Below are 24,111 nucleotides of genomic sequence, written 5' to 3'. Positions count from 1 at the left end.
GACAACATAAATTTGTGATACTTAATAAATTGTATTTAGAACATTAAGACTCTATTAAACCATGTGTGTAGAATCAGTTATGTGGACATAGGTCTACTATGGAGTGAATTTTCAATTTAAATTAGATTAAGAATAAATTGGTGTTTGGTTAAACCCGCGCCAACGAAGCAACACAAATTGAATTGAGACATGAATTGAAGTGGTGCTGAGTGAGTGCATGGAAGACACTGAGATTGAGAGCGAACCCTTGTCCCGCATGGAGCCTCCCAAAATCCAGCGCCTGAGTGACTCCGTCGTCAACCGAATCGCCGCCGGCGAGGTCATTCAGCGTCCTGTCAACGCCGTCAAGGAGCTCCTCGAGAACAGCCTCGACGCCTGCGCCTCCTCCGTCAATCTCCTCATCAAGGATGGCGGCCTCAAGCTCATTCAAGTCTCCGACGACGGCCACGGAATCCGAGTCAGTCACTCTCAATTCAATCTTCCGTTTTGTTTTCCATTCATTCGTCGTGTCATTTCACACTGTGCTCGCGTTTTGATTCCGCTTATTTGCAGTTTGAGGACTTGCCGATTCTGTGCGAGCGCCACACGACGTCCAAGCTCTCCGCGTTTGAGGACTTGCAGCGCATCAAGTCGATGGGATTCCGCGGCGAGGCTCTCGCCAGCATGACCTATGTCGGTCACGTCACCGTCACCACCATTACCAAAGACCAGTTGCACGGTTACAGGTACTCAATGTTTTTATCCATTTCACTACTTTTATAGTGTGTTTTTGGGTGTATATTCTTTTATCAGCGTTTCAGGCCAAAAATATAAGAAACAAAAATGAAATAAACTTTTCCATTAAAATCTTCTTTCAGAGAAGCTAATTTTAGCTTACTTAGAAATTCATTTTATTTTTATTTTTTATTTTTTTATTGCTTTCCTAGAAGTATTTTCCGAGAAGTTTATCTGAACAGATACATGTATAATTAATGAAGATTCGGATTAGATAAATACTTCCGGCAGAAGAAAATTGAAGCAAATTTAGATCATGTACATTTTTATTTATCTATTTCTTAAAAATGCTTAACAAAAAGTTGTCCAAGAAAACCTTTATAAGAAGCTTGTTTCTTACATATAGTATATTAGATTTACGCTTCTGTGGTTCAGGGTGTCATACAGAGATGGTGTCATGGAGCACGAACCCAGGCCATGTGCTGCTGTTAAAGGAACACAGATAATGGTTGGTAAACTAATGCTTTCTTCATGGCTTCTCCTTTTGTTTCATTGTGATTTGTTTTCACGTAAGTATTTATGTACTAAACTAATGACATTGTCATTAATATGTGATATTATTAATGGTCTATTTATGCGTCAACAATTGCATATTTTTAGGTTTAATTACAAATTTTGTCTCCGCATTATTAGGACTTCACGAATTTGATCACTCCATCATTTTTGTCCGCGAATTTTATCTTACTATTTTAATTGAAAAAATTTTGGTTTACCTATTGATGTTAACGTGATGTCTAATATTACAGAGCACATCTGTGCTGACATGACACTTTTTCTTAGTTAAAATAGCGGGACCCAAATGTGTGAAAGAATAGCAGTAACATGCCAAAATTGCCAAAGTTGATTAGGATGTTGCTTTCTGATTACCTGAAAGTAAATCTATTGATAGGTTGAGAATCTGTTCTATAACATGGCTGCAAGGAGGAAGACACTGCAGAATTCTTCTGATGATTATTCAAAGATTGTAGACTTGGTAAGCCGGTTTGCTATTCATCATGTGAAAGTCGGTTTCTCTTGCAGAAAGGTTGGTCTCTTGAGCTACAAAACATATGCTACAGTAATCTTATTAGCTAGCTGCATTGTAAGTTACGTATGTTATTTTTTCACTGTCTGTTTGGGACTCTTACTGCAATCAGCATGGAGCTGTTAGAGCTGATGTTCACACTGTTGCCACGTCTTCAAGGCTCGATGCCATCAAATCTGTTTATGGGGTCTCAGTTGTTCGCAATCTAATTGAAATTGAAGCTTCAGATGATGATCCGTCTTCTTCGGTTTTTGAGATGCATGGCTACATGTCCAATGCGAATTATGCTGCAAAGAAAATCACAATGGTGCTTTTCATTAACGGTATACATGAGTTGTACAAACATTAACTGCGGTGCTTTTAAAAGTTTGAAGGTGTTTTTCCATTAGATGAATGTTACTGTATTTAGAAAATAATATACACTGGTGCATGAAAGGCTCTTCACTGAGCAAAGGTATTTGGAAGGGTTATTTAATACATCCTTATTCTTGCAAATGTAAAGAGGATTTTCCGGGAAAATGTAAAAAAGTGTTCGGTCTTTGATTTTTGCTTTTGCATCTGCTTCAACATCCTCATACTAATTCTTGGTTGGGTGCATATTGAAAGACCAAATATGGAGTTTCGTATTCATCTTTAGCAAGTTTTGTGTGGCATATTATTTTTTTTAGAGTCTAATGGTATTATCAGAATTTTGATATGAAGAAAAGGCAAAGAAAAACTTAAACAAAAACATAACTGAATATTATTTCACTTAATCAGAAAGAGAACACAAGCAGAGCATGTATAGGTTCCAAAGTATCTGAAGAGGTTACACAAACATAACAGAAAACAGAAAAATTAACATCCGGTTAAATAACTAAATGTTTTACATGAACATCTCTAATAGTATATATACTTCTAGTGTAAATTATTTTTACACTGTCGATTAATTAAAAAATCATCTTTGGTGTGACTATTATGGTGTTTATTATCAAAGTCAACAAACTAACCATATATAGTTGTTTGTAATTAGATGACTGTAAATAAACATGGCACTGTCAGTGCATATTTTCACCCCTCTTTTGTTAAGTGTTTATCTTTATATACTTCAAATTTCTCATTATCTAACATGAGATAACTGTTTATAGATTCTCAAGAAAATCTTGTCTATGTTTCTTCAGATAGACTGGTTGAGTGCTCTGCATTGAAGAGAGCTATTGAAATTGTTTATGCAGCGACATTACCAAAAGCTTCTAAGCCCTTCATATATATCTCAATTGTTTTACCACCAGAAAATGTTGATGTCAATGTACATCCTACAAAGAGAGAGGTAAAAATCAAGTTATGAATATGCATGTTAGTGATTCTTTATTATTACTATTGCTAAGTCATTGACTCAAGGTTCTGTTTTACTACTGGCAAAACATTTAGTTCTTAAGCTAGGAAATAGGTGGGTTAAAGTGCCTTAGGTTATATACAGTTTTTTGGCTATTTGGCTGTGGTAAATATTGACTATGAAGTTATAATTTAGGGTTAGGTGGTTCTGAACAAAATTGATGAAAGAATCAATTAAGTTTCTGATGTGTTGTTTATTCATGATATTTGCTAAGGAAATTGAATTTTGATGGTGCCATGAACCAACTAGCTCAAAAGCTTAAGTTGTTTGTGGAAGATATACCAATATTTTCGCATCTAACATGCCATCGTGCACAAGAGTCCTTTGAGCTTGAAACATGGAATATGCATACATTGTGCTGAAATTCTTTGTTTAGAAGAATGAGGATGGCATGAATCGAATTTCTAACCACATGGTCACAGAGACTTTGATATCGTGTCTTGGACTAACTTTCCATCACCAAAATCAAACATATAGTTAAACATTCATGATGAGTTGTATGTTTAATATCCCCTCACATAAATAAGAGCACTTTGAGCTTGAAATGTAGAAAACATGCAGTCTGCCTTTACCTTGTGTGGAAATCCAAGTTTATATTTAGATGAATGACAATGGCAGGGTTTGAACTTGCACATCGTGGATGGAGACACTTTAGCAAAAGGATCACTAGTGGTAGTCGATGAATAAACTAGAAAACAATTTTGGTTATAAAGTTGTGTGGGCTGGATGAAACTTCTATCCCCAGTAAATGATACCATCATGATACCCTATTTCTTCATTCTCTAATGTTGAAAATAGTGCATTTGTTTGCATACAGGTGAGCCTTTTAAATCAGGAAGTCATCATTGAGAAGATACAGTCAGTGGTTGAATCAACACTGAGGAGTTCCAATGAGGCACGAACTTTTCAAGAACAAGTATGTTTGCAACTTAATGCTCAATGTTTAATGTTTTTAGCGCATACTTTAAGTATTTGCTAGTATTGGAAATGGACTTTTACAATTTTCAACACCTTATTTTAGCAAATGGTTTGTGAATTTGTTGAGGGATGCTTGGAGTGGATTTTTCTATCACAATAGCTGGTAGTGTCAAACTGTGCCACACTAGTACAGGTGTGTGGTAGAGTGGAAACATCTGCTCCCAAAAGCCCAATGCCTATGTGTTCATATTTTATTAGCATTGGTACTTGTGGGTGGGATTGTATTGTGGCCTTATCTTCTACTACATTGAGACACGAATCTGCTGGCAGATGGTTAGATCCATGGGCTTCTTTTGGATGTAAATCACTAGATTCTTAGATAGGATGATAGGATACCTGCCATTTATCTGGCTGTGGTCAATGTTTCATCACTCTGTCTCATCTGCAGAATCTTTGTCCTATCCTTGAAATCCAGGCATCTAATGCTAAATGTGTTACTTAATCTTTTATTTTATTTCTTTTTCATGACGTAAACTGATTCAGAAATTAAAATATACTACTGGTCTAAAATAAAAAGGAGTTACTGTACCTTTTATTGTACATTTGAATCACCCCACCATCTTATTATCATGATTGCCATCACTATCCTCTCTTTGGTAATTATACCTTTCTGACTAGGTGGATTGGAATGTTAGTCTTGTTTTTTTTTTTTTTTTTAATTTTATAATTGATAAGCTAAGATGCACTACAAATGCTTCTTAAACTGAATATCAAAAGTTTGCATATTAATTTTTAGATTATTAGGACCAAGTTTTGTACATGTCTAATTTGTTGATAATTCTCTTCCTTTTTCTTTCTATTTCCACTCCTAACAAATTCAACTTGCGATCAAAGTGATATCATAACCTGATGGTTTCAACAAAGTTACTGAAATCCTTTACAAAATGTGTCTTTCGGTGTTTCCTCCTTCAGTTTAGTTGTCTAACTGATTATCCAAAATCTGATTCCTTTGATTTTTCAGTTTTGCTCCATCTGTAGTCTGGGTGTAAATCATTTTTCACGATTTCAAAATCCTTGAAATTTTGAGAATCTGAGATCCTAGATTGAGAAACCTGTTTTTGTCTTACAATCTTTTGAGCATAGTTGGAATCTTACAGTTCCAAAACTGGGAATTCTGTCATTGTCGTTTGGCTCTGTCATTCTGAATTCACCTCTTTCTTTAAAACAAGAGAAATGAAGGGAAAATCTAGAATTTTTTAAGTTAATTACAACATTCTTAACCATTTTCCCTTGACTTGATCTGGAAGAGAAAATATAGAATTCTTGAAGTTAATTACAACATTCTTATCCATTTTCCCTTGCCTTGATGCTGAAGACCATTATTAAGAATACACCAAGTTTGTAGGAGATCTTCAACAATCCAAGCTAGGTTGATAAGTTGTGGCTAACATTAGTGGGAAAAACCGAAGTTCCACATCAACTAGAGATAGTGTCAAACTACAATTTGGATGTTGGGGCAATCTTCATCTTCCCATCCACTTTTCTCATGGTTGAGTTAGCTATATACCACTTTCTAAGATGGTCTCAAAGCCTATCCTATATCCATTAAAAGGGGTATTTAATGTTGTACACGTACCAAGCTCAATAGTGGTGGATGAGCTGGTATATTGGGAAAAACTCGAGCCCCATATCTTCTAGAGATAGTTACAATATGTAAAAGTGGGGGCAATTTGGACCTTATAAGGTACAGTTCAGTTAGACCTAAACCACATTCTATGACAGTATCATACATGTTATATATGTACCAAATCTAATTGTACTGCAACGTGAGGGGATGTATTAGGGAAAAGCCAAATCCCATATCAACTAGAGATAGTGCCAAGACACAATATAAAGAAGCTGGTTTTTTAGTGTAGTTAGACCTAAAACACTTTGTAAGAAACATGAAAGAAATAAAGATGGACAAGAAGGGGGGGTGGCTTTTGTGTAATTAAACTTTGAAAACTTTTTCATAAATGGATGACTTTAATATGCGTACATACATAGGACTCGTTTGAAGCTAAAGGGTTAGGAAAGGAAATAGAAGAAAAAATAATAGATTTTATATCAATTCACTCATAAATTGAGCTATGTCTAATTCCTTCAACCATGAAGTATTTCCACTTACCAAATATTGGTTACAACAAACATTCTTTTTGTTTTTTATTTATTTATTTAAAGCAATGATAACTTTATCGCCCAAGTATTATTTTTTTACTAGGTCTTTCTAAATTTTCCAATGCAAAATAAGTTGTTAGTTAAAAGAGAATTTCGAACGAATGTATGATAGTTGGAGCACAACAACATGAACAATTCCGAATCAAAGAGTATAAAACTTGTAGAGCGTGTAGGAATCCAAGAGAGCCTAAAGGTGGAGATTGGTTCAACACCTTTCAACTAATTAGCTTCTTGTAACTCGTCTTCAAACTTAGAGACTTCTATATATAGCTGTGGATATGCCCATTGATTGGGAGAGCTTCTTTTCCATTCTTCCCATTTTTATTCTTCATTAAATGCATGACACATCTTGACGTCAATCTTTGGTGCTTCTTGATTGTGAAGATAGAGAAAACAAATTACAAGTCTTCTATAAAACTTAGCACATTTGACAAGTCTTGATTTCTTTATACTGAGGAGTTTCGTTAATATATTACAGTTTAACAATTGTTATCATTAAAACTTTTATAGGTAAAACACTTTGTACGTCTTTGATTCCAACAGAACTCAAGTCAGCTTTATGCATTTAAAAAATGGTTTTTGATGTTCTTGGATCTCCATAACTTAATTTTGAAATTTTTAGGCTTTTTTAATATAGTTAAACCTTTCGTATGGTCATGTCCACCACTATCACTTTATTTTAACTAATAATCAAGTTGATTCTTTCTTTAAATGAAACCAAACTTTACTAAAGTTCTACTTAATTATATGCTCCAACAAGTTCTTGAATTAATATTCATGTATCAAGTTATCCCCAACCTGTATCTCATGAACATATCCTGTATCAACATTAAATACTAGAACATCTCTTTATTTTTAATAATTAACCGTTTATGCAAACATGAATCCATATTCTGGTCTGAATCATAAATTTTGTCATACTAATACAAAGACTTTCTTCATACTTTTCTACTATGGCAGACTACTGTGCAATCTCCACTGCCTCGTATTAATATAAGTAAAGAGGTTGACCTCAGCCCTATGCCAACAGGTTTGATGCATTTTCTTGTCTCCTATGCTGCATACCTTTTGTTTTTGGCTTATCATAACTTTTATGATGATAGGTTCAAGATCATTGAAAGTGCCTGTAAATAAGATGGTTAGAACAGATTCATTAGATCCTGCTGGAAGATTACATGCCTACACACAAATTACGTCTGATAGAAATCTTGGAATGAGTGCTAGTTTGAATGCTGTGAGGTGGTTCCCATATATTTCATTTACCTTTGTATATCTAACTGAGCTAAAACTCATATATTAGTGGGTTTTAATAAGCAGTAAATTCTTCCTTATCTCAGTATATTTTGTTTGAGTTTTTTTTTTTCAATCTTGTTTTTGTTACTTTATGTATTTCTCGTGTTTTCTTTAGCATATCTATCTCTTAATATTGTTCCACTATCTTACTTTCACTGTCAAGTGTAAATTGTTCTACTATCTTATTTTCATTGTCAAGTGTAAATTGTCTGAATTTGTCTCAAAGTTGCGGCGAAGGTCCGACAACAATCTGATTGACAGCAAATAGGATGCTAGAACGGAAAGAACCACATGTTGGGTGCACATAAGACAATACCAATATTTAAAGGAAATGGGTGCACTTCAGGCAACCCTAGAAAGAACCATGACTAAGACGGTAAAAATGAAATGCGGAAGCAGGGTTCCCAAGATCGGAAGCTCTAATACCAACCTGAAAGAATTAATATGATAGAAAGAAGATTTTATTCAATAGATCCATTTGAAACAGAACTTAAACCCTAAAGTAACAATTACATGAGATCTTTCGAACCTTCTAACAACTTCTAGTAATACATTTAATATCCTATCAACAACTTTCAGCATTGCATTTAATATATATATATATATATATATATATATATATATATATATATATATATATATATATATTGCTAATTTGCTTTGTCTCTTGCCAGGTCTTCCATTAGACAAAGAAGGAACCCGAAAGATTCTTTAGAACTGACAAGTGTTCAAGAACTTCTGGATGAGATAAATAGCAACTGTGACCCTGGTATGATTCTAGACTACTGATAATGAAGACTCTGTCATGGAATGTACAGATGCAGGTTGATTTTGTAAATGTTTCCTACTGACCTTTATCCTGTAGGCATGATGGACATTGTAAGGCATTGCACATATGTTGGAATGGCAGATGATGTTTTCGCTTTGCTTCAACATAATACCTGTCTCTATCTTGCAAATGTTGTGAAGTTGAGGTAGATATCATGTTTTTGTTAGTTTAAACTATGAAATATTTACCACCAAGCTCTATAACAAATCATAACGTGGTATCTGAATGAGGTTACCAACATTGCATTTAGATTTGACAATAATGTGCTTTATAGGCAGTAAATTAAAATGGTTAGAGGGAGGAAGAGATGGTCAGTAAATTTGTCATGTAAGTTGTAAATCTGTGTATGAACTGCTTTTACCAATCCAGTTTAGAGGTTTCTCTTCAGGGAGGATTTGCAATGTCCTTGAAAAATAAAACCTCTTATCTGTGATTCTTAAGGCAGGTTCATAGTACTTGAGATTAACCAGTTTGAAATTTCACACATTTCTTATGCACTCATATCAGTGTACATTCTTGAATCGTCTGTCTTACTGAATTCTTTAAGGAAAAGTGCATCCAGGCACTCTAAACTTTGGAAAACATGCAAAGATACCATGAACTTTAGAAGCTATCAGTTGGCGAAAAGGTCACACCAATAGACTCCATCTGTGCTCCATTAATTCACTGATGGAGAAATGACATGACCAAATCAAGACCTTAGTTTAATCTGCATGGCTTGGAAATAGAATTTTTTCCTTAAACAATTTCCTAATTCTTTACTCTCTAGAAGTTAAAACACAACAAATAAAAGGATATATTTGGATTTTAAGATTGACCCACTGATCTCTTGAATTCAGGAAAAGAATAACTTCAGATTCACCTTGGAGTGTTCTCTACTCGGGAAACCCCTCTTTCTAGGAAGTACCTACTTATGTCCCTTGCTGCTTATAAAAGTGAACTCCCTGGTATTGTCACCAATGTATTCCTTGTATGTTTGGGTTGCGAGAGAGATTAGGGTTTCACACTTGGCCTTAAAATGCAGAGGAATCTAGGCTCCTATTGAATGTCTAAAGTTTCACAAATTGTAAACGTAAAGAAAATATATTCCCTAAATTTTATGGGCAAAAATCAGATATATTTGCACCCTCAAATTCTTGTTAACTTACATCACATGCTATCATATCCTCTTCCTGGTTTTGGTTTCATTCATTTTCATCCTGGTTTAATTTCTTACAGTCTTCTTTAGTCTTACGAATCTTTATTTATTGCAATTAACTAGGTGGCACTGCAAACACCTATATGACATCATTTTTTTTACTAGTGATTGCCCCCTAATTTGGAGGGGAGACGACCACTCTTTTGGCTGTTCTTTTTTCACTCATTATCATTATTATTGTTAAACTCTGGAATTGAGATCAAACTGTGTGTTTCTAAGATAGTAGGAGTGCTTTATTTATATTGAAACAACTCCTTATTTCTATAATTATTAGGACTCCTCCTCAAGCTGTACCATATAGGTCATATGTGTCTACCCTACTGCAAATATAATCTATCCTTGGTTCTCTTAAAGATTTGGTGTATATGTCATGCAATTGTTGAATTAACAAATCTAGTGGTGATGGAACTGTGTTTTTGTGAGACAACGTTAGAGCTTTATTTATATTGAGAAAAAGAAATCAATGCAATAAATAGAGGACATTTGGTATCCTAGAATAACAAAGACATGATATGAGAATAAATAAAAACGTTTATAATAATAGGCATATAATCTAGATATTTTTTATTATGTAGGATCAAATCCTTATCTTTATAATTATTATTAGAGATCCCACATCGACTAGAGATATAATTGAACTGTTGTAGTATATATGTGGGTGAAAACCTTCCCTTAGAAGTAAATTTTGTGATATTTAGTTATACTTAAGTCCACTTTCTAATATGGTATTAGAGTCTATTATATTGTGCCATTGGCAATCCAATCACCACAAATATCTAGTTCCATGCTCGAGAAGTCCAATCCTCGACGTGAATGAGTTTGTTGGAAATTTCATATCCACTACAGATACTGTCGAGTTATTGTGAGGTTAAATTAGGCTTAAAATTCACATTCTAATAAAACAAATTAAATAAATGTATATGGGTATGCCTTATGAATGGAAGTCTGAGGAGTTATACTTCTGTTACTATAGTATTCACTTAATATAGTATGGAAAAGGTTAGCGACTAATTTACATGATTTTAAAAGTGAGGATTCGGTCAATTCTGTGATTCATTATTCTTTCACATACCCTGTTCACTACATGGTATAAACCATCCTTGCCATAATGTTTACTAGTCAAAAATAAAATTCCAATGATCACATAACGGTACATATCTATGTCATGAACCAAGTCATGTAGTCTACTCAATCCATGAAAACGTTAACAAATCAACATGTAATATAGATAGGAATAAGGAGAAAAGCACCAACTAAAAGCAGCATCGGAATGTGTGCCGAGTCTTCTATTTAAATGATTTAGGGGCAATGACATACCCTACTACAGGTATTTTCCTATGGAACAGCAGGAACCAAATCGGATTTTTCACAATATCCTACTTAGTTTTTCATGCAATAATAACACAAGTCAGGGAACAGATTAAAAGAAAGAACGCTACAATCTCAAAATCATTTTTACTTTCTTTTTCAGCAAAATCATTTGTAATTGATACTAGCCTAACTAAAACACACCGCTTTCATTCAATTAAGGCTGCCATGTGAAGAACCGTGAGGGCAGTCCAAATTCCATGGGGGTTTTGGTTGAGAAAGCTGTTCCATTCACAGACAATGTTTCATTGTTTTAAACTTCCTTCTGAGCATGTTATGCTTTCCACCTCCAAACTTAGCCTACCCTTCAGTATATATTAGGCCTTAGCCTTTTTGTGTCGTTCAGGAGTTTCTTTCCTCCTTTCTGCTGTTGTGAGCACGGTTGAGAGGGAAGAATGGGTCTTCCACCTTCAATCTCTCATCTCAAAGTCCTAGCATCAATTGAGTGCGTTGCTGAAGCTCTATCACCATCTCCCTTATGATTGGATGCATGAAAGAATGTGAGGGTAAGGGAAAATAAGATGTCATGGGTCTTAAAACACAATCCCATACTTTTGCCAAGATACCCATCCATTTATCCTTTTTATATAAAAAATCATATGCACAAGGGCTTAGTATTGCCTTTTAATTTGAATTAGTTGTTAATTCAATTTAGTTTTATTAGTAAATATGAACATAAAACATATTCTTGTGTTGATCAAACAAGTAGGAGGAGAATTAATAATTCAAAGCAATAGAAATTATTAAGTTAACTTTTTAGGCCCTAAGCATTCTTTTATGATGGAGCATGTTAGAAATAAAAAATTGTTTTGGCCCTCCGCCTAACTGCTCTGTAGAAGTGGTCATTGACACTATATCCTTAATTTATTGCAGCAAAGAACTCATGTATCAGCAAGTTCTCAGCCGTTTTGGCCATTTCAATGCCATTCAACTGAATGAACAAGTTCCTTTGAAAGACTTGATTATATTGGCACTGAAGGAAGAGGATGTAGATTCGAATTCTAATGATGATGACACATTAAAAGACAAGATTGCAGAAGTAGTCTCCTTCTGGCCTTTCATGACAGATTGTTTTACTTGAATATTTTGTATCTTCAAGAATGGTAGCTTTTATTTACTCTCGGTTAGGGTTATTGAAGCATAGTAGGTTCTTTTCTTACTCAGCATTTTATTTTACTTGTACAACACCAGTTCAATAGGTTTAGGATGACTGCTTTAACAAACTGCGATTGTTAGGGTCTGTCAATTGTTAGAATCCATTGCAAAAGCCCTCACTTCAAAAAGTATGTCTTCATAGGATTTCATTGGCTCTACTAGATTTTGAATTAGAGTAGGTAGGGGACTAAATGATGCAATTTTTATCTTCAAATTTTGGCATTTATTTAGTTTGATGCACAACCTATGCAAAATTCCTTGATATTCCGATAGAGAGAATCCCATTTAGCATTAAACACCCTGCTTTCAATATCGTAACATGTGGCAAGACCTACTTCAAAGAAAAAAATGTTATTTCAATCATTCTATATCTCTTTAGCAGAGGAATAGAGCATATAGTTTCTATTTATCTTAAGAATCACGGAATGCCACATCCAAATCATTAGGAATAAATTTTCACTATCCCAAAATTAGAGTCATCTGAGTCCAGTCGTCCACCACCGATGTGGTCTAATCTTGTTTTTCCCTTCATAATCCTCCAAATGTACCGGCTCCACTACAACTAATTCTGGCCAACATATTGGTAGGGACCACCACATTTGAAAGATCATTAGGTAGGACCCAAAGGGATGAATTTCACCTCAGACAATTGGTCTTGTGTGCCAAAAGGTCGCTAGTTTAGGCCTTATCAGAGCTATGCACACGCCAAACGCTTTGATACTAGTGGTGATGCGTGACTAGATGTGGCGACTCCAATGGTGATGCGATTGCCAATGTTGTGATCACTGGTGTGGGGCACACCTTTCTGGTCCACCACTGATCTTGGGGCAGTGGTAGCAGCTGTTTACATGGAAACGGAAACAAAACAACCAAGATTGAGAGTTTTAATACAAACTTGAAATAAGGAAGTCAAGAATTATTTTATTGATAACAATCACAAAAATTACATTTTCATCACCTTTATTTGTAACAATCAAACTCTATGAAGGAAATAAAAATATATTGAAATGAATAGGAAGATTTTAACGATATTCTTTCAATTAATGAGCATATTTTATCCTAATAATCCTTTACTTACGACAATATGCACATATTCACATGATAGTTTCCTTTTGGATTTCACATTTTTATATTTACATATATTTGTTTTACTATTTCCCAGATGAACACAGAACTGCTGAAACAAAAGGCTGAAATGCTGGAGGAATATTTTGGCATTCATATTGATGAACTTGGAAATATCTCTAGACTTCCTGTGATTCTTGATCAATACACTCCGGACATGGATCGGGTCCCAGAGTTTGCACTTTGTTTGGGCAATGATGTTAGTTATAGATCCCTATGTTCTTTCTCTCTTCACCTATTTGTAAAAATTTCTGTTTTTTTTTCGGCATATATCTGGCTCGTTGGTAATATTATGGGTTATATTTTTGTTGCCTGAATTCAGTTTACGTACTATGATATGGTCATAACATTTGTTCACTTTGTGTTTCTTGTTTACAGTTTGAGTTAGTACCATCTTGTTTATTCAGCTTTTATTCCATTGAATTCATTGCGACTAATAATCAAAGACATGCTTATTAATAAATGCTTCATAATGTTTTCTGATCACATCGTTTTTTTCCTTACCGTTGAAAGATTGTGATTCATTTTTATGATAGGTTGACTGGGAAGATGAAAAGAGTTGCATTCAAACGATTTCGGCTGCTTTGGGAAACTTCTATGCTATGCATCCACCAATGTTGCCCAATCCATCTGGTGAAGGTTTTCTTTTGTACAAGAAGAGAAAAATGACGGATGACTATGTTGAAGAGAATACCCATGATAATATTGGTATGGACTTATGCTTGTTACTTTGTGTATCACTCATACCCACACATGTGTGGATATATCCTCACTTAACACTACAGTACACTTATAATATAAAGGAAAGTAAAAATCTGCCCAAAGGGGTTTTGTGTGTGACTGAATGAAGTTTTGAAATTATTGTTATTAAGGTAGGGAAGAAGTTTTGCATAATGACTTTTGAATTCATTTAAGCTCAAATGTTTCGTCTTGTATAATTTTTAGGATGTGGATTTTAACCTTAATTCAGTCTCACAAAACCAACTTGTAAGGTGAGAGTTGCATCCATTTATATATTGCATTTTGATTTTATTTCCAATTGATGTGAGATCTCCAACATAACCCACACCACGTTAGGATTGGATATCTCAAATGTAAGACTAGATATTTATAGGTGATTTGATAGCATGTGGCATGAAAAACCCAATAGGTCCAAGAAACTTTGTTCGGATAGATATTTAAGCCTCTCTCGGTCCCACAAAGGTGGCTTGTAAGGTAAGGTTCACAAGCTTATATATTGTAGTTTGGTCTTATCTCTAGTTGATATGAGATCTCCAACAATAATGATACTTTCAAATCTTCCAATTACGGTTGCCTTTAACCAAAAAAAAACAATGCTTACTAGTAGAGTTCCACTATAACGGAATGAGGTACAAATATGAGGGCATCAATCAGTTTCTTACCATGGTTATTAAACCTCACACACCCCTTTCTTTGGGTAACCATGATTTAGACATCCATGCCTCCTGTGTCGGTGAATTGGGTAGCTGTGCTCCTTTCTATCTGTTTTTTTGTTATTGGGGATTTATTGTCATTTCTTCTGTCGTAATGAAATTCTTACTTTATTACAAAAAAGTTTCCTTTTTGACCTGTACTCCATTGTTGCATCACTGAATGCCCCAAACCATGTCACACACAGGCCTAAGTGAATTTTACAAATGTATAGCATCTTTCATGGAAACTAACAGAAAATTGTCTTTGGAATTCATATGTAATGAATGTGCAAACCAAGTTATGTTGTTGCCAATGTAATTTAATTGTTTTGTAATTTAATTGTTTCATACTTTCCTTTAGACTAATTATGTTTATTAAATTTCTTGGAGGTTTGAATAAGGGTGTGTTAGGTCTTGGGTGCATAATAAACCTTTACTGGTTTATTGTAAGAAAAAATAAAGGGTAAACAGTTTGTTATACCTGTTATTGTTAGGTGCAGGTTTTTATGTTTCTGTTGTAGTTAAGGAAATATATTTCCTTTTTATGGAGTGCTCTGGTTTCACTAGGGGTAGGTTAGGAAATTTTGACTGTAAACTGGGTATTCCAGTTTAGAAAAGTAAGAATTTGGGGGTAAACTTGTTTACCATGTTTTTATGTAATTCTTGATACTTGGAGAAACAAAGAGGCGATGCAGTGATATGTTTTTTGGAAAGGGAGAGATTGTTTTCCTAGCTGCAATATGGGCAATATCAGACAGTTCTAACAGTGTAGTAGATTTGAATTCTTTTTCCTTTTATCATTGGTCCTGAGCTTACATTTTCCACAATTTTTCTTTCTCCATGTGAAATCTGATGAGAATAGATGATAATCACTAGTTAAAGAACTTAATAAACTTCTCCCTATTGTTTTAATCATTGTTGACTTAACTATTATATATCAAATTCAGTGGGAAAATTGGCAACATAATGGCTTAGGCACACAATGTTAGTTGGGAACCTTGATTGTTTATAATAGAAGCAATTCCAATCCTGGTCCATTAGCAGTTTCAAGTGTTTAGTTTGTGGTTTTCGTATTGGCAAGGACTTCAATGATTGAACAAGGGAATGCCCAAAAAAAAGGAGAGAATATCTGGGGGTTTTAGGAGTAAGACTGGATAATATGTTAGTGCTAAAGATTTCACTGTTTTATGAGGTAGCCCCACACCCTTTTGGGTGTTAGACTACATAATATTTTATCATATCTTAAATTATCCTTTAGGATTAGATTCTCTATCTCATCTTTATCTTTTAGTGTAGTTATCATTTTTCTTATCATGTTTGTTTTTCTAATTAGTATAAATAATACCGTAAGTTTAATTTGTTTAATATCTATCTATCATCTATCTATTTATCTATTTATCTATTTCTATCTATCTATATACATCAATGTTATGTAAACCATTTCTTAGTTTTAACACAGGGGTACTGATTACTGAGGCTGCCCTACCTCACGAGTTTTGCACGGGAAACTTGTGTATTTGTAGAAATCTCTCACCTGCTGAGCTAAAAATTGTCCAATCCCTTTTACAACAATAGACTATATCATTCCTCACTCACTGCTGGGTTAGAATTTAAGAAGCACGTACGATGATACTTTAGGCTGATTATTTTGGATTAGAGCCGGCTATGCTTTATACTTCTAGTTATTGCCTATACTTTTCTTAAGTGCAGTATGCTATTTAATGTTCAACTTAAATCTACTGAAATCTCATTCGGATCATTTCTACTAAAAATTATACTTGATTCCATTTTTTACCATGTTATTGTTTCTACTAGAAAGATGAGGGGGTGGAGCTGGTTCTTGATTGGGAAGGGAAAAACAGGAAATTCTTATTGAGAAAATAAATCATCGTGGTGGTGCTTTATAATAAACTTGACTGAGTTAGTTGTCTTCAGGGAGTGACGTGATTGACAATAAAGTTGAACATGAACTACTTTCTGAAGCTGAGACTGCATGGGCCCAGCGCGAATGGTCAATACAACATGTGCTTTTTCCTTCCATGAGACTCTTTTTCAAACCACCTGTTTCTATGGCTACTGATGGGACCTTTGTACAGGTAATGATATACTTTAATCAGCCCAGGAAGCTTACCCTTCTCTCCATGAAAATCTCATCCTTCGTATTCTCTCTCTACTATGAATGGCAATTCTTACTGTTTTATTTGTTTATTTGTATATGCTGACTTGCCTGATTAAGAGTGCATAAAGATTAGAGTTTCTCAGTTACTGATAAAAAGTCTTATTATATCTCTCCCTCCCTCTCTCTGGTTAAAGAGGACGTCATAAAAAAAGGTGAGGAGGGCACGAAATGTTGGCTATATTTGAGCATTGAATCTCAAATTTTCTCGTCAAATAATTATCCTAGACCCGTCCATGGCAGTAGCTAGTAACTAAGAATTACGGATCTATAGCTGATAGCTGCTAGAAATTTACGGGTTTTCTCAGTTGTGTTGTGGGTTGTAGTTGAAAGAGTTAGGACACACCAAGGGATAAATAGAGAGAGAAAGAAAGCTTTTCTTCATAATAATACCAAATCCCTTAAATTTCAGAAGGTACCATAACTTTTGAATATAGTTTTGGTGGAATGGGGAGGAGGGTAGACGTTCTTCCAAGATGTGGTAGAGGAAAACTTCCTTTCTGAGCCCTTTGGATGATCTGGGAAGAATTCCATGTTTTGGTTCTCTCTCGAGAGGTTTATTTGCAAAGAACTCTCCGATATTGGGTGAGAGTACTCCCCTGATATGATATTGATGTGTATTTTCCAGGGCCTCCAATAATAGAGCTAAGTAATTGAACATATATCCGATTAAGAATAAGTATTTGAATACTAATTTTCATTTTCTTTAATCCAGTGGTAGTTGTTAGTTAATTCCTTGACATATATATAAATCCGAGAATCTAAGATATTCAATATTATCCTGGAAAAAGTATTTTACTAGTTCAATCCATAATTTCTTCATTTTTAAATTTTGTATTTTTACAGGTAACTTCGCTGGAGAAACTGTATAAGATTTTTGAAAGATGCTAGGCCATCTTATGGATTGAGAGTATCAGTTGTTGCGTGGGTTTGGGCATTTTGGGCTTGCGATTAATTGTGTTCCATGATCCGTCTTTTTGGTATTTTCTGTAAATACGTATCTAGATTATTCGGTGTTAGAGGAATTCTTGCAGTGATTCGTCAAGTTGTTCCTTCGAAAGATTTTTCAGATGTAAGCACTACGTAAGTGATGCACATATATTTTCCAGAAACTGATGAAAGTACATTCTAATCTTGAGTTATGACATTTTTCTCACGAAATCTTGTATCTTATATTTTTTGTCAATTTCTTCACGAAAGATAAAGTTTGATAAGCGTGAAATTGTATTGAAATTCTTTAGATGGATTTCTCATATTTTCTTGGGCAATAGTAACAAAGCCTCTCTTTCTGCATCCCATATCTTTGTTGGGGCACCCTATAATGTGAAAAAAGACTGCAGCGCTTCCGGTATTTTGGTGTGTATTTTTCATCAGATTTCCAAAAATATTTGAATAATCCTTCTAGATTACGTGCTGGAAAACAAAATTTTGTTTCAAATAGTAATTATAAGGTTGATAACATTGAATTGGTCCTTTACCATAATTTTTTTTTTTTACTTTCTTTCATTTCTTGTTTTGATTATCTTATTTTTACTATCCATTTCAACCTTCATCTATTTTTGAAATGGAGTGTAATTACCCTCTTAGTCACTTGCAAGATTAGTCTTATTTGCAATTGAGACAGCTCAATCAAAGATGAATAATCAAGAATGAAAGTGGTCTTTGAAAGTTTAAGGAGGAAAAAGAAAAGTGAAGAAAAGTGATGTCGTCCCTATGCATTGTCAAATTATTAACTATTACAAAAGGTTTTAAATTTTTCATTTTTGGAGCAGATTTTACAGAACATATTTTGAACTATTTGTGGAAACGTTATTCCAGAATTAAATACATATATTGCGCATTGTTTATGAAATTATCAATCCTAAGTGTGTGAAATAAGGTTCGGATTATACATAAGGGATGTCATCCAGAAATCTCATTGAGATGTATTTTGCCACTTTCATCCATTAATATACAGAGCTTCGATCACGGCTAAATCTAGAAGGAAATTGTGAAAGTTGGCATGGCACATTAACACATCGTTTTGTTTTATTTGGTCGAGGGAGGAGACAAAGGAAATAAAGCAGATTACAACATAATTTCATTTTGTGAAAGATAAGCTGAAAAGATGAAGCAAACAAACAAACTCAAAAAAACATTTTTATAAAGATGAAGCTCATCACTCAGAAAATGCTGCAACATGACTACGAATCAACCAATAACATGTACTCCAGTATGTGCACAAATTCATCCAATTAAAAAAGTGGATCCAACTCTAACACAGGGTGTTTGAAGCATCCACATCAAGGAACATCAAGAAAAATCTTCTAATCTCAATATAAATTCAGTATTTTCATTACTTTTTCAACCAAAGTTTCATGAAAACAAACAAAGTTTATGTTATCGCACATGAGTATAGCAAGAAACCTTTAGTCTTGATAGCATGAAATCGAATATCTATTAGCAAAACATCTCAGTCTACAAAACGAAAATTACATCATTAACTTAAAAAGCTTTCCTAATTCCCTTCAAACTTTGGGTCAGCCATAACAAAATGGTATGCTATCACCAGCACAAAGATGAAGACGCCAAGAAAATTGGCAAAGAAACCCAGATCTTGATCATCGATCATCTGCAACATCGCAGCCAACAAAATCAAAACATGACAATACCCTGATTTGGGAAATCAGAAAGACGATTCACAGCACAAACATGAAATCTAAAATTTTGATTTTGTGATTGCATAGCAGTGTAGAGTAAAAAAACAGAGAGATTGAACAAAATGGGTACTAAAAAGAAAGCGAAAATGGGATGGTTGAATTTGATCTGAAGAGTGAAAAAAAGAAGAATGTGAAAATGAAATTGAGAAAGGAGTAATTGAGGATCGATCTTGATGGAAGGGAAATCGAAAAGAATAATGAGATTACCTTCGGACGAGGCGGTGGCAGATGCTGTCACTTTTCTCTGCGACTCTTCGTTCTTCTTCTTCCTGCGCTGCTCCCACACTCCCTCTTTTCCAACACAAATAAGAACCACACTATTCACTCCTTTTACCATTTTGCCCATCACTATTTTCCAAAATTCTCAAATAATAATAATAATTTAAATGCTATTTATAAAATCAACACATTTCAAAAAATGCTATACTAAAAACAAAAATATTATATCAATAAAATATACAGAGCATCAATTTTATTTTCTTGATAAAATTATTATATTCTCCTTTTCCAATTTAAATTATTGCACAAAATTTATTGATACCTTCCTATTTGTATCAGTGAAATACATATCCTTTTCCATTATGACAATATGTCCTACCAGTTCATCAACTTAAGTGCCACGAAAAATTGACTACTCAGACTTTGACCAAAAACTCACTCACTCACTCAAAGGAGAGACATGTTGGGTACTTGGTGGAAAACCAGTAGATTTGAATTCATACAACAAATATTGTTGATATTAGGTTTTTATAAATGCACCTAAATCCAATCTGTTGAGCAAAAAAGTAGATGCAGTTTTTTCCAAATACTATGACTAGTGATACAGATTCTATTTTAAAATAGCAATAACTCATCCTTTTTTTAGTTGTTGTTCCCTTCAATTCATTTACAACTAATATTCAACGCTGCATAATGTTTTCTGATCACATCGTTTTCTGATTATTTTTTCTGGTGAAGGCTTGCTTTTCCACAAGAGAAAAATGATAGATGGTATGGAATTATGCTGGTTACTTTCTAGATCATTCATACCCACTTCTAATGTAAAGTATAATTCTGAAAATAAAGTTTTGAAATCATTGTTGTTAAGGTTAGGGAAGCAGTTTCACACAGCAACTGTTAAATTCATTTAAGCTCAAATATTTCGTGCTATATCATGATGGGTTAAGCAACAACCCGAATTCTCAAAAGAAAACAAAACATTAAAGGGAGCGCTTTTCCATTGTAATTTCCATTACTAATTCCACTATTTGAAATTGAACCTGTATATGTACATACAAAACAAAGTACACTTCATCTTTAAATCCACATTAGGACATGAACTGAAAATTTGTAGAACATGTTCAGGAACCAGCATGACGGAGGTAAAGAACTGATCTATAAATGGCAGCAACATGTAGGAAGCAGATCAGCCCAATTAACACATCATCTAAGAGACCAACTATTCCTAACATCGCTGCAACAAACATTCAAAAAGAGAAACACAGTTACTGTATGCAATATTATACAAATTCCAACCTAAAATGAAAATGGGTACAATAACTACATACCTTCAGGAATGAGATCAATTGGGCTGAGAATGTATACAACACTTGCTATCATCTGTATATAAAGATAAACCAATATATATATATATATAACCCTTTTCTTTATATACTAATATAAAATGATAAATCTATCAAGATTGTTAGAAAAAAAAATTACAGTAAATCTGGCATCTAACATGATCTTTATTAATTCTAAAGGAAAACACAATCAAATAAGAAAGGGAAAACAAACTTCACCTATGGACCCCTCTACACACTTCATTTTTCTCTCTTTTCTTGTCAGAAGATGTCACTTATTACATATAAGCACTGTTAATTTATTTATTTTTCATTACATATCTACGCTTCTTTCTATTCAATCATTTTTCTCTCTGAATGTAGGTGGCACTTGGATGTTTACTGATAATGTTTGCAAAAAACAAAACTACACCGTCCCTGCTTAACATGTATCTGTTTGGGAATTATTGGGAATTTCCTTGTTCTCTTCCCTTACCCTGTTCAAACTCATCATATTCAACGATTAGCCCAATACCCAAACCCTTGAATTATTGTCATGAGTTGTTAACTGCTAAAGAAAAATGTTACTGACAAACGCAAAGATACCCAAAACCTAAATTATCCCTTTTATCAAAATTGAAGAGCATAAAGGAAAATTACGGATAATCGATTGAGGAACACAGCAAGTATTGAAGTTGAAAGAGTGAGGAAACTGACAGCAACAAAGACACGGGCACGGATGACAAGAGGAAGGGATCTTTGAGGGTTCAGAAACTCCCGAAGCAGCCTGTGCAACAGAAAAGGAAGATCTTGCACTCTCTGCAATCACCATTCGGAATCAATTCCGCAAAAAAGTGCAATTAATGAAAGAAAGCAAGAACGAAAGAAGATGGGCACCTGAAAAAGAGAGGAGGGTTGGCCACCGAAGACACGGTTGTAAGCATGAATCTTGGAGAGAATATGAGCAACTTCAGGGTCGTGACGGTGGGAGAGAGAGTGTTCGGTGGGGACTAAGAGAGTGATGGGTCGGCGACAGAGAGGGCATTTGCAGGAGCTTGTCCCTGATGCGTGCTGCCACACGAGCATGATGCAATTTGCTGGAAACATGGAAAAGATTGGGAATTGAAGGATGAAAGATTGAAGGGTGGAAAGAGAAAGCGAAAGAGAGGGTTTTTGGTACCACAAAACCAGTGAGAGCAATTTGCTTGACAGGGAATGTGAAAGTTGGCATGGCAGATTGAGCAGAGATCGTTGGGAGGAGGACCAGACTCCATTTCCGCTCCTTCATTCGCTGTCTTTCTCACTCTGCAACTATTATTCTTCTTCTTCTCTTCTTATTTCGCTTCCCAGATATACATATACTTAGCACACAAGTCATTCAATTTTTTTTTTTTTAATATTATTCTTCTTTCTTTATTTTATTGCAACTTTAAATTAACGTGTCTGTAAAATATGAGTTGAATAAAACAACTAATAATTACTTGTAATAAAAAGTATGGTTATATATGTTTTTTTAATTATTATGAAAAATTTTGTTTAAACTTTAAACTAAATTATAAATTAGTTATTCTTTATGAAAATCAATATAAAATATTATTTCTAACAAATGACATTATATTATAATTCACTATAAAATTCCCAGTTGTCATTGAGAATTAAAAAAATATTTTATTCTAACAAAAAGTAATATTAAAAAATAACACAAAACATATATTTATCGTATAAAATAACTTTTATATGTAATAAAATAATATATATTGTTTATTAATTATTTTTCGTAGCGTATTTTCAGTAAAATTCATGACTAATAAATTAAATTTTTTAATTATATATTATTATGTTTACTCTATTTGTTATTTCTTATGTGTTTTATCTTTTTTTCAATCAATTTAACAAATATTATAACAAGAGTACTTATATGTTTTGTGCGTGTATAAATGTATGTGTGTATGTACGTGTTTTTGTGCTCAACTTGAAAACATGATAAGTGCATCAATTTGACAAGAGTATTTTTGTTCATTTTTTCTATCTTAAACCTTTTAAAACATATCGTCTAATTTTAGAACTAATTATGTTAAGTCAAATAATTCTAAACTCACATTCATCTTATTATCTAGAGCTTTATTTACACAATTGCATAACACTCGTTAACTATATCAACTAACTCCTTTCATATATTTAAGTGTATCGACTCATTTTCTAGGTTTAAAATTCACATACACATAATGAGACAAATAAAATAATTTCTTATATACTCTAGGTAATCTCTTAATAGAGTATTCAAAATCATCATTATATAGACTTTGATATTTCAAATGCATTATTGAGCTCATTAGAGTGATGAACAATACAAGTATTCCAAGAGAAAAATTATCAATAATGGACAAAGGAATTATCCTATCACCAATGAAAAAAAAAAGAATTTGTAGAAGTCTTTTCATTGAAAGAATAAATTGTTTTATGAAAACCTTGAAATAAAAATTTGATCTCTCCCAGAAATTGAATTAACAATTTGGATTGAATAAATAAGTTTCAGCTACATCCAATTGATGTTAATGTTTTCTCTCAACTATTAAGTTTGTTCAAGTCTCTCCACACAAAGGAAATTAATGGAGGGTACCTTCTTATGCTAGAAAATCAATAAGAGAAAGCTCTATTTGATTGTCGAACTTAAATCACTTAACCTGCTTCTTGAGTTTGAAAATTCTGAAAAAAAATGTTTTACATAATTAACAACCTTGTATTCTTGAGTGAGAAAAATATCCAAGTAAAATGATTGCAATCATCCACCTAGGTTAGGAAGAAACATTTGCCATCATAGTAAGCTTACTAAAAGGTCTCTAAATGTCAAAATTTAATATCTCAAGTAATGTTTGAGGCACATTGTTAAGTGAAGTGAAAATCTTCTAATCTTAGCAAGACGCCAAAGTTGACAACTAGAAGTAGAAAAAATATATGTAATATCAAAAGGAGGAGAAAAAAGAAC

General features: G+C 33.7%; 3 protein-coding genes across 4 annotated transcripts; 1 reads left to right on the top strand and 2 right to left on the bottom strand.

Moving 5' to 3' along the window:
* Positions 1-137: 137 nt before the first annotated feature.
* MLH1 (MUTL-homolog 1) lies at positions 138-18,046 on the top strand. The gene is made up of 16 exons (XM_028082826.2): positions 138-457; positions 553-725; positions 1,150-1,222; positions 1,664-1,798; positions 1,911-2,121; positions 2,959-3,107; positions 3,991-4,089; positions 7,269-7,338; positions 7,412-7,547; positions 8,276-8,370; positions 8,467-8,575; positions 11,870-12,035; positions 13,314-13,475; positions 13,813-13,984; positions 16,645-16,805; positions 17,732-18,046. Exons 1-16 carry the CDS (start codon positions 218-220, stop codon positions 17,774-17,776), a joined length of 2,196 nt encoding a protein of 731 aa, XP_027938627.2. The 5' UTR covers positions 138-217; the 3' UTR covers positions 17,777-18,046.
* A 1,143-nt stretch (positions 18,047-19,189) lies between these two features.
* Positions 19,190-19,496, bottom strand: LOC114163256 (dolichyl-diphosphooligosaccharide--protein glycosyltransferase subunit 4A). The gene has a single exon (XM_085670750.1). The coding sequence runs from the start codon at positions 19,494-19,496 to the stop codon at positions 19,383-19,385; it is 114 nt and encodes a 37-aa protein (XP_085526876.1). The 3' UTR covers positions 19,190-19,382.
* Positions 19,190-22,473, bottom strand: LOC114163244 (E3 ubiquitin-protein ligase RNF170-like protein). Of its 2 annotated transcripts, none has more exons than XM_028047429.2 (6): positions 22,306-22,473; positions 22,023-22,222; positions 21,786-21,944; positions 21,132-21,183; positions 19,792-21,037; positions 19,190-19,496 (listed from the first exon to the last, which is right to left on the bottom strand). In XM_028047429.2, exons 1-5 carry the CDS (start codon positions 22,397-22,399, stop codon positions 20,925-20,927), a joined length of 618 nt encoding a protein of 205 aa, XP_027903230.1. In that variant the 5' UTR covers positions 22,400-22,473; the 3' UTR covers positions 19,190-19,496; positions 19,792-20,924. The 2 variants fall into 2 exon arrangements, with proteins under 2 accessions (XP_027903230.1, XP_027903240.1); XM_028047439.2 differs by having other exon boundaries at positions 21,843-21,944.
* Between the last annotated feature and the right edge of the window lie 1,638 nt (positions 22,474-24,111).

This window comes from Vigna unguiculata, chromosome 1, assembly GCF_037176805.1.
Source record: "Vigna unguiculata cultivar grain cowpea cultivar isolate G323 ecotype 2 chromosome 1, ASM3717680v1, whole genome shotgun sequence".
In the NCBI taxonomy this organism is placed as follows: domain Eukaryota; kingdom Viridiplantae; phylum Streptophyta; class Magnoliopsida; order Fabales; family Fabaceae; genus Vigna; species Vigna unguiculata.
Note: the sequence above shows the minus strand (reverse complement) of the source record. Positions and strands in the feature narration are given on the sequence as shown.